This window comes from Prunus persica, chromosome G1 (genome assembly GCF_000346465.2).
Source record: "Prunus persica cultivar Lovell chromosome G1, Prunus_persica_NCBIv2, whole genome shotgun sequence".
Taxonomy (NCBI): Eukaryota; Viridiplantae; Streptophyta; class Magnoliopsida; order Rosales; family Rosaceae; genus Prunus; species Prunus persica.
This window is the reverse complement of record NC_034009.1, coordinates 37,753,501-37,771,096: the sequence shown is the minus strand read 5'-3', so window position 1 is coordinate 37,771,096 and position 17,596 is coordinate 37,753,501. Positions and strand designations below refer to the sequence as shown.

At 32.8% G+C, this 17,596-nt stretch overlaps 2 protein-coding genes across 2 annotated transcripts; both read right to left on the bottom strand.

Annotated features, from left to right (window-relative positions):
* Positions 6,281-7,063, bottom strand: LOC18790659 (lachrymatory-factor synthase). The gene has a single exon (XM_007226687.2). It carries the CDS (start codon positions 6,959-6,961, stop codon positions 6,455-6,457), a length of 507 nt encoding a protein of 168 aa, XP_007226749.2. The 5' UTR covers positions 6,962-7,063; the 3' UTR covers positions 6,281-6,454.
* On the bottom strand, positions 7,885-8,592 carry LOC18791513 (lachrymatory-factor synthase). Its single transcript, XM_007224188.2, has one exon. It carries the CDS (start codon positions 8,530-8,532, stop codon positions 8,029-8,031), a length of 504 nt encoding a protein of 167 aa, XP_007224250.1. The 5' UTR covers positions 8,533-8,592; the 3' UTR covers positions 7,885-8,028.

The following is a 17,596-nucleotide window of genomic DNA, read 5'->3' as shown; positions in this document are numbered from 1 at the left end:
TATATATATTTGCAGATAGATCGGTCCTCATCCTTTAATTATATAATATACTCATATACGCATACATAGTAATGTTATACTATTACATACTATGTATATATGTAATATATGTTATGATCATACATTAATGTGGATTTATGCACGTAGATACAGATATGTATAGGCACATATATACATATATAATATATAAATACATATAGATATATACACGTATATTATTATTATAATATACTCATATACACATACATATTAATATTATAATAATAGCATACATGTATATATGTAATATATATAAGTATATATACATATATGTGTATATATATTATACCCATGTATGTATTATAATATACATATACACACGTATATACACATATACATTATATATTTATACTATATGTATATATATTATAATATACATATATACATGTATATTATTATTATAACATACCCATATATATTATCTATTATAATATACATATATATGTATATGTATTATACCCATGTATATATTATAATATATAGATACACCTATATACACATATATTATATACATGTATATACGTATATATATATGTATATTATAATATATAATATATACATATATTATATATACATATGTATTTTATAATATATATAATGTATATGTATATATAAATACATATATAATATATGTATATACACGTATATACATGTATATTATTATTATTATTATAACATACCCATATATATTATATATTATATTATACATACATATATATAAATATATGTATATGTATTATACCCATGTATATTATAATATACATATATACACCTATATACACTTATATATATATGTATGTACGTTTATATTATTTAAAATATATAATATTATTATAATATACTTATATACATGTATATATACATATATATATTATATGTATGTATATATACATATATATTATATATATTATAAAATACATATATACATATATATAGATATTTTTGAAAAAATAAAAAAAATTCTAGTCATAGTCCAAGCATACACCAAACGCAGGATAAATGTTATCCAACTTAGACCAAGCCAAGCCAAGCCAAACCAGTCCCTAAACATAGTCCATGCCAAGACAGTCCTGTGTACCAAACGAGCCCTTTATATTTTCAATTTCTTTTATCTCTGAATTTTATGCCTAGTAATTTTCATTGATATAACTTTTATTCCCAATCAGTAACATCCAATCCGCTGTAGCCTAATAAAATGGATTGAGTTTATCATCCGGGTTCAACTCCCGGCAGCGGAAAAACCTTTTATTATTTTCAATTTCTTTTATCTCTTAATTTTATGCCTAATGATATATGCCTAGTAATTTTCATTTATATAACTTTTATTCCCAATAAATAACATCCAATCCGCTGTAGCCCAATAAAATGGATTGAGTTTATCATCCGGGTTCAACTCCCGGCAGCGGAAAAACCTTTTATTATTTTCAATTTCTTTTATCTCTTAAGTTTATGCCTAATGATATATGCCTAGTAAATTTCATTTATATAACTTTTATTCCCAATCAATAACATCCAATCCGCTGTAGCCCAATAAAATGGATTGAGTTTATCATCCGGGTTCAACTCCCGGCAGCGGAAAAACCTTTTATTATTTTCAATTTCTTTTATCTCTTAATTTTATGCCTAATGATATATGCCTAGTAATTCTTATTTATATAACTTTTATTTCCAATAAATAACATCCAATCTGCTGTAGCCCAATAAAATGGATTGAGTTTATCATCCGGGTTCAACTCCCGGCAGCGGAAAAACCTTTTATTATTTTCAATTTCTTTTATCTCTTAATTTTATGCCTAATGATATATGCCTAGTAATTTTCATTTATATAACTTTTATTCCCAATTAATAACAGTCAATCTGCTGTAGCCCAATAAAATAGATTGAGTTTATCATCTAGGTTGAACTCCCGACAACGAAATTTTTTTTTAAAAAAAATAATAATGATCAGTGTAGTCTTCTCTTTTTTCCTTCTTCTTTCTTTTTTTTTAGAATAGCAAGACCGTTTCTATTTCCATAAGAATAGCAACAGCTGAGATGCCCACCATTTGTCTTCTTCACAATTGGTTTTTGGGTTCAGGCTTTGTTATTGGTACCATTTGTCTCATTTGGTTCGTTTTATACTTTTTCACAAATTCTTGATCAAGAAGAGTTGTTGTGGATGCAAAAATCAAGAGCCAACTGGCACAAAGATGGGGATAGAAATACTAAATTTTTTCACATGACGACGGTGGTTCGACCCAAAAGAAACAAAATTCTTGGTCTCAAAGATGACGATGGGAACTGGGTGACTGATAAAGAGGGCCTGAAAAATATTGCTATCCATTATTTTCCAAACCTGGTCCAGATGGCTTTGCTACATGCTTTTACCAACAGTGCTGGGAAATATGTGGTGCTGAGGTGTGTGATTTGGTAAAGCAAGTTTTTACTACTGGAGAAATCCCATATGATCTCATTAGGACTTTAATTGTTCTTGTCCCAAAGGTGACTAGGTCTATGGTGCAAATGAGGCCAATTAGTTTGTGTAACACCCTCTACAAGACCATTTCAAAGATTTTAATAAATAGGCTAAGACCTCTACTTAAAACTTTGATCAGTCCTAATCAGGCTAGTTTCATCGCTGGAAGACTAATCTCTGACAACATTGTTCTAGTGTAAGATCTCCTTCATAAATTTAGACACTCCAAAGGGAAGAAAGGGTTTGTTGCTTGGAAAATTGATCTTTCTAAGGCTTATGACAGAGTCAACTGGGGTTTTCTGGAATTTGTGCTTAGAGAAATCAAACTCCCAGCGGCTACAATCAAGATTATCATGCAATGTGTTACCACGGTTCACTTCCAAGTAAATTTGAATGGTGAAGCTACTCCTTTCTTTGCTCCTGAAAGAGGACTGAGACAAGGGGACCCCCTCTCCCCTTATTTGTTTGTGTTGTGTCTTGAGAAATTATCCCATCTAATTAGTGAGGCTGTTGTAAAAAAAGGAGTGGCGAGCAGTCAGTATCTCTAGAACTGGTCCTAAGATTTCCCACCTTTGTTTTGCGGATGATTTACTCCTTTTTGCTGAAGCTAGCACGCAACATGCAAGAGTGATGAAGAGATATCTTGATAAATTTTGCCGAGCTTCTGGTCAGGTCATGAGTTTTGAGAAGTCCCAAATATTATGTTCCCCAAATGTTCCAAATAGTTTGGCTGCAGAGATTAGTAGTATTTGTGAATCTCCTTTGACTTCGAACCTTGGGAAATATCTGGGGGTCCCATTAATTCATACAAGACTAAATAAGGCTACTTATTGAAGTGTGGTGGATAAAGTGCAGCAAAAGCTTACTACTCGGAAAGGCAAGTTGCTTAGTTTTCCTGGCAGAGCAACTTTAATTCAATCAGTGACTGCTTCCATTTCTTTGTACACTATGCAAATTGTTCGGCTCCCTGCTAGTACCTACGAGGAGTTGGATAAAATAAACAGAATTTTTTTAATGGGGGAGTAGTGATGATGTTTCGAAGGCCAGCCTTGTGAAGTGAGACACATTTTGTAAAAGCAAGAAGAAAAGCGGTCTTGGTCTTAAGCAATCTGATCTTATGAACTAATCTATGTTGGCCAAGGTAGGATGGAGATTATTGCAACACAAGGAAAAGCCTCTGGTCAAATGCTCTAATTCAGAAATACCTACAAGGTAATGCTTCTAATATTATTTGCAATGAAAGGGCAAAGCACTCGCATCTTTCTCCTACATGGCGTGCTATTGAACATGGTGCAAATATTTTGAAAAAAAGGATAAAAATTAGAGCGGGAGAGGGGTTGCACACTTTATTTTGGACAGATAATTGGGTTGGTGATGGGCCATTGATAAGTCGGTTAGGGAGGGTGCCTCAAGATAAATTACAATTGAAAGTTTATGACTATTTGTTTCATGGCACTTGGGACCTGGAAAAGCTAAAGGAAGATTTACCACTTGAGATGGTAGGTCATATTACGTGTGTACCTGCTGGATTAAGTTGTAAATCAGATATTCCTATTTGGAAGCATACTACCAATGGCTCTTTCAGTGTTAAATCAGCATATATGGCTAATTGTCGGGAGTCGTCGAGTATGGATGTTAGCTGGGCTTTTATATGGAACATTAAGGCCCCCCTCAAAATTAAATATTTCCTTTGGTTGCTGCACCAAGATAAACTCTTAACAAATTATCAAAGAGTTAAAAGAAAGATGACCATGACTGCCAATTGTGATATTTGTGGTGCCCCAATGGAGAATGCAGCTCATATTGTACGGAATTGCCCAGCGACAATTTCAGTTTGGCATCAGTCCCTTATGCCTATGAATATGAGTTTGCTGCAGGCTGTTGATCTTCATACTTGGGTTGCAAAAAATTTACACAACTCTACAATTTTGACTTATGGAGTGGAGTGGTCAACCATGTTTGCTTTCACTTGCTAGTTTCTTTGGAAATGGAGGAACAAAAATATTTTTGATCATGGGTTTGTGTTTCCCAACAACCCCAGACACATCATTCTTATGGCTGCTGCAGATTGGACACAGGCCAATATTGAAAAAACTAGAAAACCCACCCGCTCTCTTGGCAATATTCGAATGAATGAGTGATTAAAATCAATACCGACTGGTGCAGAAAAGGTGAGGATGGACGCATTGCTGCTGGGGGTGTACTAAGAGATAGTTATGGGCAGTGGATGAGAGGCTTTGCTGTCAATCTTGGTGTAGGACAAGTCTTGGAAGCTAAGTTATGGGGCATCTATCTTGGACTGAAAATTACTTGGGATATAGGTTGCAGTGCAGTTGTGCTTGAGTATGACTCAGCGACTGCGGTACACCTGCTTAACAAAAATGTGGAAGACTTTCATCCTCTTGCTACTATGTTGTGGGGATGCCAAGCCTATATAAACAAAAACTGGGTTTGTTCTATTCATCATGTATATCGTGAATGCAACATGGTAGCAAATAAACTAGCTGAATTGAGTTCATGTCTTGGGTTGGGTCTGTCAACTTTCCATGACCCTCATGACAGTATTAGGTCCTTTCTTAGTGAGGATTTACTTGGAGTCTGTAGGCCTCGTGCCATTGTTTAATTTCTTTGTTGGGCGTTAGCCCCGTTCCTTCACCAAAAAAAAAAGAAAAAAAAAGGAAGAAAGACTAACGATGTTAAGTTGCACGTTAGTTCAATTAGGGCTTTATTTTCTTTTTTTATCATTAGAAAATTGGAGTTTTATTTTAAAGATTATATATATATATTTTATACAAGCGATAATCAACTCTAGACAAATGTAAATTTCCAGCAAATGTAATCTACTCTAGACGAATTCAATTTACACGGTGGCTTTGTGATCATTCTGGTCATATATTATAGATCAATGTTCATCTTGGCTGAAAGCTATTGTTTCGTTTTTAATTTATAGAAAAGTTGATATAAATCCAAATTTCTATTGAGGAGTTGGGGAGTTGGGTTTAATCCTCAGATTTGGTGACTTTGATCCAAGTCCTTTGACTTTTGTGCTACATAGAATTATTTTCATTTTGAAAAATTATGTGCCACATAGAATTACTTTCATTTTTAAATATTATTTTATTATTTTATTTTTAAAATTATTTTTTGTGTCCAATGTTGCCCCTTATGACTTGAGTCGGGTAATAATCATTTATGTGATATTGCCTATTGCCTATTGCATAGGTATATATATGTTGTTTCATATATTTTGACAATGTGTAATAGTATTTTATGTACCTTTTTTTTTAATTATAGGTAACATACAATTTTTATTTTGCCTATTTTTGTATCTGACTTATAGGTAGTCTTCTAATTTATGTTCATAACTTATAGGTAACATGATTTATCACTAAGTATTTTTCGTTGCTAATAATAACACTATTTACCTGTATGTCAGGTACATAATTTAATGTGAGTGCTTGTCTAATCGATTGGTATAATATGTGGATCTTTACTTTTTATTGATTAAATTGTATTTTATCCATATATTAGGAATATTATCAAGGAAAATTTTCAAATTCCAAATTCAGGAATTCAATTACAAAGAAATAATGCATTAAATTTAGATTTTCAATGTGCTTTTCTTATTTACCTCAAAGGGTAAAATCGACACAACAAAAAAAGTAATAAATGTCAAAGGACTTACATCTAAAACAAAAAACATAAGGATTAAACCCAATTACAGCTAATCGTTTTGGACATAAATCTAAGAAGCCCTTTTTTTTCTTTACCTATGGTACTTTTTGTCGAAACCGTGTTTAATTCTCATTATCTAATATCATTTGTATAAAACATTATTGTAAAACATAACTTGAAATAAAACATTCAATTATTTAACATACTACAACGTTCTAGTCTTGGAATTATTTACATAATATATAAACACACCAACACAACAATATTAGCAAACAACAATTATTGTTACCCCGTGGTAGATAGAAGAGTATGCTCCATCATCTTCTCTGCCATCAATTGAAGAGAAGAGTCAAGGTATGAACGAAAATCATTCAATCCCCACCCTTCAATCGGATCGCAAACAAACGACCACTCGATCTTGCACCCAATGCTGCCATCTCCGCCGTTGATCGGGACTACTTGCATTACCGCAACATACGACTTAAACCCAAGATTGCTCTCAATAATCTCATAGCTCAAACACCGTTGGATTGGATCAAGGGACAGTAGCTTCTCTTTGGCCCACTTGATGGTGGACTCATCATTATCAATAGGAGCACGGGCGCAGTACCGGATCAGACCCGGTTGGCCAGGGACGCCATCCACTTGGTAACACGTGGCAATATCGGGGAACCACTTGTGTATGCTGCAGAAATCGGCCAGGAGAGGCCAAACTTGTCCAGCTGATGAGCCTTCAAGATCAGCAGAGGTTTTGCCTTCCCATTTGGATTTTGGAATTTGATCTTCGGCCATGAGAAAGAAACAAATGGAAAGAATGGAGAGCGTGAAAATGAGAAAGTTGAGTTGAGTGCTAGCTCATCACAACTTACAACACCACAAAAGTCAAAAAATATATTTTTTTTCTGGATTCCGATATGTGATATGTCTTGAGTGGAGTGGAATGGAAGTTGGGATTCCCATCAATATTAATTGGCGCCCAAGTCAAAAGAATCTCATGATTGTGTCTCCTGTTTCGGTTAAGTGTCGGTGCGTTGGATTGTTCTAGGTGATAGATAAAAATACGAAAGAAAATCTTCCAACCTCCATCCCTCAGCCGGATCACAAACAAACGACCACTCAATCCTGCTCCCACTGATGTCGTTTATGGGCACTACTTGCATTGTTGCAACATATACGACTTGAACCCCATGTTGTTCCCCAGCATCTCATGGCTCAAACACCGTTGGATTGGATCAATCACACGAGCAGCTTCTCTTTGATTTGACCCACCACCTGAAGCTGGTCTCATCAGTAGGATCAGTAGGAGGACCGGCGCAGTACCGGATCAACCCCGTCTGCCCAAGGACGCTGTCCACTTGGTAACAGATGTCAAGGTTTCTGTGCCACTTGTGGAGTCGCCGAAATCAGGGTGGCCAAACTTGTTCTGCTGTTAGGCCTTTGAGCTCAGAAGACGCTTTGCCTTCCCATTTTGATTGTTTTTTATCCAATTCCTCCATGAAAAAAGAAAAAAAGAATAAAAAAACAGATCAATTCATTATGAAGTACATGAATTAATGGCCCTACTTCTTTATAAGGTTTTTCTCATTCAATCCCAAAGGATTATTCTTTATCATATATATATATATATATATATATATATCCATTGGGCCAAATGAAAATCGATTGTCTAAAGAACAAATTGATATAGGATTACCAAGGGAATGAATACACTGTCATAGTCAATTGACTTAACCCACGTTTACTAATACTATAATTTATTGATCAATAAATTCATAGACATACTACAAGTCAATAATAATACACATAAAAGTAATATACCAACAAATAAAGACTAATTAAGCCGAGTGAATTAACGTTGATCAGCTAGTAGAAAGAAGAGCATGCTCCATTGTTTTTGCTACCAACGGGAGAGAAGACTCAAGAAAATCAAGAAGGTTTTCCAACCTCCATCCATCAACCGGATCACAAACAACCCACCACTCGATCTTGCACCCAAGAACGACATCATGATGAATGTCGTGTATGGGCACTACTTGCATTGTGCCAACATATGAGTGAAATCCCATGTTGTTCTCAAGGATCTCATAGCTTAAACACCGTTTGATTGGATCTATCATCAGTAGCTTCTCCTTGACCCACTTGATGGTCGTCTGATCGTCAGGATCAGCAGGGGGAGTTGCGCAGTACCGGATCAGACCCGGCTGGCCAAGAATTCCCCCAACTTGGTAAGATGTCTCAAGTTTGGGGAACCACTTGTGTAGGTTGCAGAAATCAGCCAAGAGAGGCCAAACTTGCTCAGCTGCTGGACCTTTTAGGTCAGCAGAGGTTCTGCCTTCCCATTTTGGCTGTGTTTGTTCTTGCATGTGAGAGGGAAAAAAAGATCACATCAATTGATTTTGATAATTATAAGCTAGAGAACATGCATGTATTTATAACAAGGTTTCTCTAATTCAACCACAAAAGATTATATATTTATACAGGTGAGTGAGGTGATGAAATGGAAAGTTGACTTGACTAAAGAACAAGGTGATTAGGTTTACCAAAAACAATCTCGCCATTTATATTCAAATGCTTTGATTGAGTGATTGATGGCAAGTGGGAAAATTATTATAGTATGATTGAGTCTCTGATCCTCAACTGTCAACAATTATTTACTCTCTCTCTCTCTTCCTCTTCTTCTTCTTCTTTGACTCGAGCAATTATTTTATGTAAAACCAGCCTTAAACATACAAATGTTGATTAAATAATTGGACTGACTTCTTGGGGGACCTTGTGCTTATTGTAGGGACTAAGTGTCCAGCGATGCCTTGAATGACAAGCCTATACATAAGTAACTGAGTCAACTCTCACCTGCTGGCAATTTTAATTTCTTATATTGAGCTTTTTCCTTCTAGAATGTGAAGTCACATTGATGGTGGATATTCAAACATCAGGTAATTGGATCAATAAGTATTTTTTAAAGAGGGTAGTCACGCAGCTATACGATTAAAATATTATAATATATTTAAAAAGTATAGCCGCGGCTATACTTTTTAAAACAAAGATAATTAATTAAGAAATATATATATATATATATATAAAAGTGATAATCTCTCTAGACGGATATGTAAACTTGAGTTTAAGCGGGCTAGGTCATTATCATGATTAACAAGAGCAGAGCTAGAATCATAAGATTAAGGGGGCCGAAACAGAAAATATATGTATTCAAGAGTTGCATGTTATAGCTAAATATTTTTAACTCAATCATGTTTAATTTGGGCAAAAAGAAAATTAAAAATAATTTTAAATAGTATAGCCGCCTGGCTATACCCTTTAAATAATTAAAATTAAAACGTGTAGCCGCGCGGCTAGACTGTTTAAATAAAAAAATATAGCAGCTATACTTTTTAAAACAAAGATAATTAGCTAGGAAATGGTACACTTTTGATTTTTTTTTTGTAGATAAAACAATTAAAATTAAAATTAAAATAATATATAGCCGTGCGGCTATACTCTTTAAATATTCAAATATATTTAAAAAGTGTAGCCAATTAGCTAGGAAATATTTATGCTTTTGTTTTTATTTATTTTATATAAGTGATAATCTACTCTAGACGGATATATAAACTTGAGTTTAAATGGGCAAGTTCATTATCATGATTAACAGGGGCAAAGTTAGAATCGTGAAGTTGTGAGAGAGCCGAAATAGAAAATATAAATATTCAAGAATTGCATATTATAACTAAATATTTTTAATTCAATCATGTTTAATTTGTTTTAGAATGTCTATTAACTCAAGTGCAAGTTGACTACTAGTGATATATAAACTAGAAGAGATATATATTTAAATAAGCTAGAAATTATATGTGACTATTGAACAGAAAGCCATCTCACCACTGTTATCCGTATTTCTTGTTCAAAAGGCACAGAAAACACATTTAGCAACCACTTACAAAGGTACAGATGATTATATAACTTTTATGCCATGAAAGCCAATTGCCAAGGTGCACCCAATGCTGCCACCATCCTGGCCGTTGATCGGGACCAACTGCATTACAGCATCATATAAGACTTGAACCCGAGATCGTTGTCACCGATCTTGTAGCTCAAATGGTGCTTGATCGGATCGATCATGAGTAGCTTCTCTGTCAGCATGATCAGTAGAGTAGGAGGACCGGCGCTTTACCGGATCACTCCTGGTTGCCCTGGCACTCCCTCCACTAGGTAACACGTGTCTAGGGTTGGCCGCAACCACTGGTGTAAGTTGCAGAAATCAGCCACGGGAGGCCAAACCTGCTCCGCTGTCTGGCCTTTTATCTCGCCAGAGGTTTTGCGTCCCATTTTGGTTGTGTTTGATCTAATTCTGCCATGAAAGAGAAAATTAGAAAAGAAAGATCAATTAATTACGAGGAAGATGAATTATTAGTGATATGTTTTTATAAGGTTTTTCATGTTCAACGACAAAAGATTCTTCATTATTATGTTGGGCCACATCAAAGTTCGCTTTGCTAGATATCAATTAATTACAGCGGACTTTTGACGATTGGTGGCCGCGTTGGGGTTTTCAAATTAGTTTCCGAAATATATATGTTTTTGTTTTTGTTTTTTTATACAAGTGATAATCCACTCATATATTTAAACTTGAATTTAAGTGGGCGAATTCTTATCATGATTAAACTGGGCTAACGCATATATGTTTTTTCAAATAATAGGCATGAGTTTTTCTGTTGTTCAATATATAATTTTATAAATATTATTATATTGCGTGGAGGAGTTAAGTGGGCCATGATTGCTTCTTCATTTATATAATTTTTATTCTCAATCAATAACATCTAATTCGTTGTAGCCCAATAAAATGGATTGAGTTTATTATCCGGGTTCGACTCCCGGCAGCAGAAGAACCTTTTATTATTTTCAATTTCTTTTATCTCTTAATTTTATGCCTAATGATATATGCCTAGTAATTTGATTTTATATAACTTTTATAACCAATCAATAATATCCAATCCGTTGTAGCCTAATAAAATGGATTGAGTTTATCATCTGGGTTCGACTCCCGGCAGCGGAAAAATCTTTATTTATTTTAAACTTATTTTATCACTTAATTTTATGCCTGATGATATATGCCTAGTAATTTGATTTTATATAACTTTTATTCCCAATCAATAACATTCAATCCGTTGTAGCCCAACAAAATGGGTTGAGTTTATCATTCGGATTCGACTCCCTGCAGTGGAAGAACCTTTTATTCTTTTCAATTTCTTTTATCCCTTAATTTTATGCCTAATGATATATGCCTAGTAATTTGAATTTATACAAGCTTTATTACCAGTCAATAACATCCAATCCATTGTAGCCCAATAAAATAGATTGAGTTTATCATCCGGGTTCGACTCCAGCCAACGGAAAAATATTTTATTATTTTCAATTTATTTTATCACTTAATTTTATGCCTAATGATATATGCCTTGTAATTTTCATTTATATAACTTTTATTCCCACTCAATAACATCCAGTACGATGTAGCCAAATAAAATGGATTGAGTTTATCATCCAGGATCAACTCCTGGCGGTGGAAAAACTTTTTATTATTTTCTATTAATTTTATCTATTAATTTTATCCCTAATGATATATGCCTTGTAATTTTGATTACAATTAGTAACATCAAATATGCTGTAGCCCAATAAAATGGATTGAGTTTATCATCTGGGTTTGACTCCCGGCAGCGGAAAAATATTTTATTATTTTCAATTTATTTTATCTCTTAATTTTATGCCTAATGATATATGCCTTGTAATTTTCATTTATATAACTTTAATTCCCAATCAATAACATCCAATCCGCTGTAGCCAAATAAAAAGGATTGAGTTTATCATCCGGGTTCGACTCCCGGCAGTGGAAAAACTTTTTATTATTTTCAATTTCTTTTATATCTTAATTTTATGCCAAATGATATATGCCTAGTAATTTGAATTTATATAACTTTTATTCCCAATCAATAACATCTAATATGCCGTAGCCCAATAAAATGGATTCAGTTTATCATCCGAGTTCGACTCCCGGCAGCAGAAACATCTTTAATTATTTTCACTTTATTTTATCTCTTAATTTTATGCCTAATGATATATGCTTGGTAATTTTCATTTATATAACTCTTATTTCCAATCAATAACATCCAATATACTGCAGCCCAATAAAATGAATTGAATTTATCATTCGGGTTCGACTCCCGGCAGCGGAAAACCTTTTTATTATTTTCAATTTCTTTTATCTCTTAATTTTATGCCTAACGATATAGGCCTAGTAATTTTCATTAATATAAATTTTATTGCCAATCAATAACATCCAATCCGTTGTAGCACAATAAAATAGATTGAGTTTATCATCCGGGTTCGACTCCTGGCAATGGAAATTTTTTTTATTATTTTCGATTTCTTTCATCTCTTAATTTTCTGCCTAATGATATATGCCTAGTAATTTTCATTTATATAACTTTTATTCCCAATCCATAGCATCAAATCTGTTGTAGCCCAATAAAATGGACTGAGTTTATCATCCGAGTTCAACTCCCGGCAGCGGAAAAACCTTTTTATTATTTTCAATTTCTTTTATCACTTAATTTTATGCCTAATGAAATATGCCTAGTAATTTAAATTTATATAACTTTTATTCCCAATCAATAACATCCAATCCGTTGTAGCCCAATAAAATGGATTGAGTTTATCATCTGGGTTCGACTCCCGGCAGTGAAAGAACCTTTTATTATTGTCAATTTCTTTTATCTCTTAATTTTATGCCTAATGATATATATGCCCAGTAATATTCATTTATATAACTTTTATTCCTAATCAATAAAATCTAATCCGCTGTAGCCCAATAAAATGGATTGACTTTATCATCCGAGTTCGAAACCCGACAGTGGAAAAACGTTTTATTATTTTCAATTTATTTTATCTCTTAATTTTCTGCCTAGTAATTTTCATTTATATAATTTTTATTCCCAATCAATAGCATCCAATCCGCTGTAGCCAAATAAAATGGATTGAGTTTATCATCCGGGTTCGACTCCCGGCAGCTGAAAATCCTTTTATTATTTTTCAATTTCTTTTATCTCTTAATTTTTGCCTAATGATATATGCCTAGTAATTTTCATTTATATAAATTTTATTCCTAATCAATAACATCCAATCCGCTGTAGCCCAATAAAATGGATTGAGTTTATCATCCGGGTTCAACTCCCGGCAGTGGAAAAACTTTTTATTATTTTCAATTTATTTTATCTCTTAATTTTCTGCCTAACGATATATGCCTAGTAATTTTCATTTATATAACTTTTATTCCCAAACAATAACATCCAATCAATGGACTGAGTTTATCATCCGGGTTCGACTCTCAGCAATTGAAAATCCCTTTATTATTTTTCAATTTCTTTTATCTCTTAATTTTATGCCTAATGATATATGCCTAGTAATTTTCATTTATATAACTTTTCTTCCCAATCAATAACATCCAATCCGCTGTAGCCCAATAAAATAGATTGAGTTTATCATCCGGGTTCGACTCTCGGCAGTAAAAAAACTTTTTATTATTTTCAATTTCTTTTATCTCTTAATTTTCTGCCTAATGATATATGCCTAGTAATTTTCATTTATATAACTTTTATTCCCAATGAATAACATCCAATCCGTTGTAGCCCAATGAAATGGATTGAGTTTATCATCTGGGTTCGACTCCTAACAGCGGAAAATCTTTTATTTGTTACAATTTCTTTTATCTCTTAATTTTATTCCTAAATGTGATATGCCTAGTAATTTTCATTTATAGAACTTTTATTCCCAATCAATAACACCAATCCGTAGTAGCACAATAAAATGGATTGAGTTTATCATTCGGGTTCGACTCCGAGCAGCGGAAAAACCTTTTTATTATTTTAAATTTCTTTTATGTCTTCATTTTATGCCTAACAATATAGGCCAAGTAATTTTCATTTATATAAATTTTATTCCCAATCAATAACATCCAATCCTCTATAGCCCAATAAAATGGATTGAGTTTATCATCCGAGTTCGACTCTCGGCAACGGAAAAACCTTTTTATTATTTTCAATTTCTTTTATCTCTTAATTTTATGCCTAACGATATAGGCCTAGTAATTTTCTTTTATATAACTTTTATTCCCAATCAATAACATCCAATCCACTGTAGCCTAATAGAATGGATTGAGTTTATCATCCAGGTTCAACTCCCGGCAGTGGAAAAACCTTTTTATTATTTTCAATTTCTTTTATCTCTTAATTTTATGCCTAACAATATAGGCCTAGTAATTTTCTTTTATATAAATTTTATTCCCAATCAATAACATCCAATTTGCTGTAGCCCAATAAAATGGATTGAGTTTATCATCCGGGTTCGACTCCCGACCGCGGAAAATCCTTTTATTATTTTACAATTTCTTTTATCTCTTAATTTTATGCCAAACGATATATGCCTAGTAATTTTCATTTATATAAATTTTATTCCCAATCAATAACATCCAATCCATTGTAGCCCAATAAAATGGATTGAGTTTATCATCCGGGTTCAACTCCCGGCAGTGGAAACACTTTTTATTAGTTTCAGTTTCTTTTATCTCTTTATTTTATGCCTAATGATATATGCATTGTAATTTTTATTTATATAACTTTTATTTTCAATCAATAACATTTAATCCGCTGTAGCCCAATAAAATAGATTGGGTTTATCATCCGGGTTCGACTCTGGCAGCGGAAGAACCTTTTATTATTTTCAATTTCTTTTATCTCTTAATTTTATCCCTAATGATATATGCCTAGTAATTTTCATTTATATAACTTTTATTCCCAATCAATAACATCTAATCCGCTGTAGCCCAATAAAATGGATTGAGTTTATTATCCGAGTTTGACTCCTGGCAGCGGAAAAATCTTTACATTATTTTGAATTTCTTTTATCTCTTAATTTTGTGCGTAATGGTATATGCCTAGTAATTTTCATTTATATAACTTTTATTCCCAATAAATAACATCCAATCCGTTGTAGCCCAATAAAATGGATTGAGTTTATCATCTGGGTTCGACTCCCGGCAACGGAAAAACTTTTTATTTTTTACAATTTCTTTTATCTCTTAATTTTATTCCTAAATGTTATATGCTTAGTAATTTTCATTTATAGAACTTTTATTCCCAATCAATAACACCAATCCGTAGTAGCCCAATATAATGGATTGAGTTTATCATCCGAGTTCGACTCCCGGCAGCAAAAAAACCTTTTTATTGTTTTCAATTTCTTTTATCTCTTAATTTTATGCCTAATGATATAGGCCTAGTAATTTTCATTTATATCAATTTTATTCCCAATCAATAACATCCAATCCACTGTAGCCCAATAAAATGGATTGAGTTTATCATCCGGGTTCGACTCCCGGTAGTGGAAAAACATTTTATTTTTTTACAATTTCTTTTATCTCTTAATTTTATGCCTAAATGTTATATGCCTAGTAATTTTCCTTTATTGAACTTTTATTCCCAATCAATAACATCCAATCCGTTGTAGCCCAATAAAATGGATTGAGTTTATCATCCGAGTTCGACTCCAGTCAGCAAAAAAATCTTTTTATTATTTTCAATTTCTTTTATCTCTTAATTTTATGCCTAACGATATAGGCCTAGTAATTTTCATTTATATAAATTTTATTCCCAATCAATAACATCCAATCCGCTGTAGCCCAACAAAATGGATTGATTTTATCATTCGGGTTCGACTCCCAGCAGCAGATAAACCTTTTATTTTTTACAATTTCTTTTATCTCTTAATTTTATGCCTAGTAATTTTCATTTATATAACTTTGATTCCCAATCAATAACATCCAATCCGCTGTATCCCAATAAAGTGGATTGAGTTTATCCTCTGAGTTCGACGCCTGGTAGTGGAAAAACTTTTTAATATTTTCAATTTATTTTATCTCTTAATTTTATGCCTAACGATATATGCCTAGTAATTTTCATTTATATTACTTTTATTCCCAGTCAATAACATCCAATCCGCTGTAGCCCAATAAAATGGATTGAGTTTATCATCTTGGTTCGACTCCTCCCGGCAGCGGAAAAATCTTGTATTATTTTTAATTTATTTTATCTCTTAATTTTATGCCTAATGCCCAATAAAATGGATTGAGTTTATCATCTGGGTTCGACTCCTGGCAGCGGAAAATCCTTTTTTTAATTTTTAATTTCTTTTATCTCTTAATTTTGTGCCTAATGATATGTGCCTAGTAATTTTCATTTATATAACTTTTATTCCCAATCAATAACTTCCAATCCGCTGTAGCCCAATGAAATGGATTGAGTTTATCATATGGGTTCGACTCCCGGCAGTGGAAAAACTTTTTATTATTTGCATTTTCTTTTATCTCTTAATTTTCTGCCTAATGATATATGCCATGTAATTTTCATTTATATAACTTTTTATTCCCAATCAATAACATCCAATCCGTTGTAGCCCAATAAAATGGATTGAGTTTATCATACGGGTACCAATGTAATTATCTTTGCCCTTTCTCTATCACACAATTTGAGGAAGCAAATGCATTTAGGACAATGTGACAACGAAGGTAGATTACCTACAAAATATAGAATATGCAGAATCAAAGTTGTGCCAGTACAACAACTGTATAATCAATTGATAAATCAACTATTGATGTTGATGTTGCGGTATTCTTGTTTTCACAATTATAGAGGGAAGTTCTAAGTTCGACTTTCCAATTCCTTATAAAATAAGAAAAAAATATTGAGTAGTTGAATTAGCTTTTGCCAATATAAGCACAAATAATTCATTTTTGTGCTTTTGCAATGTCACATATCAGTTACAAATTTATGTTTTAAAAGAAAAAATGTCGATATAATGTTAATGAATGAACATTTTAAAATTTCTGTTCCTTTTTACTCAATCGCATATTAGATTGTCCTTCACGACAAAGTTTTGGAGTTCAAATCTCATGATGAAGTTGTTTAGTAATAAGAAAGGAAAAACAATTTTGCCTATCTTTTGAAATTTTTTAAAATTTTAATTCTTCAATCTAGAAATATATTGAAGCCCACTCAACTCTTTAGCCCTTATTATATGAGGATATTTTGGAAATGCTATAATGAGGAAATAATATGGATGGATCACTGACTTGACAACCTAGGCTTAGTCTTAATATTAGCGTTTTTCTCCTGAAGTTAGAAAAAGAAAAAGATATTCACACACATTATAAAGATGTCACGAAAATTTCGAACGTGAGATTACTGATCTACAAGTGAAAGTATTTTTTCACTGGGGCCATTGGCTTAGCTTTAGTTTTAATTCCGCAACACACATGTTATTCTATATTAATTAAATGAAGAAACTCCAATAGAAGAAGAAAGAGAATATCAAAGTAGCTTTTGTTGT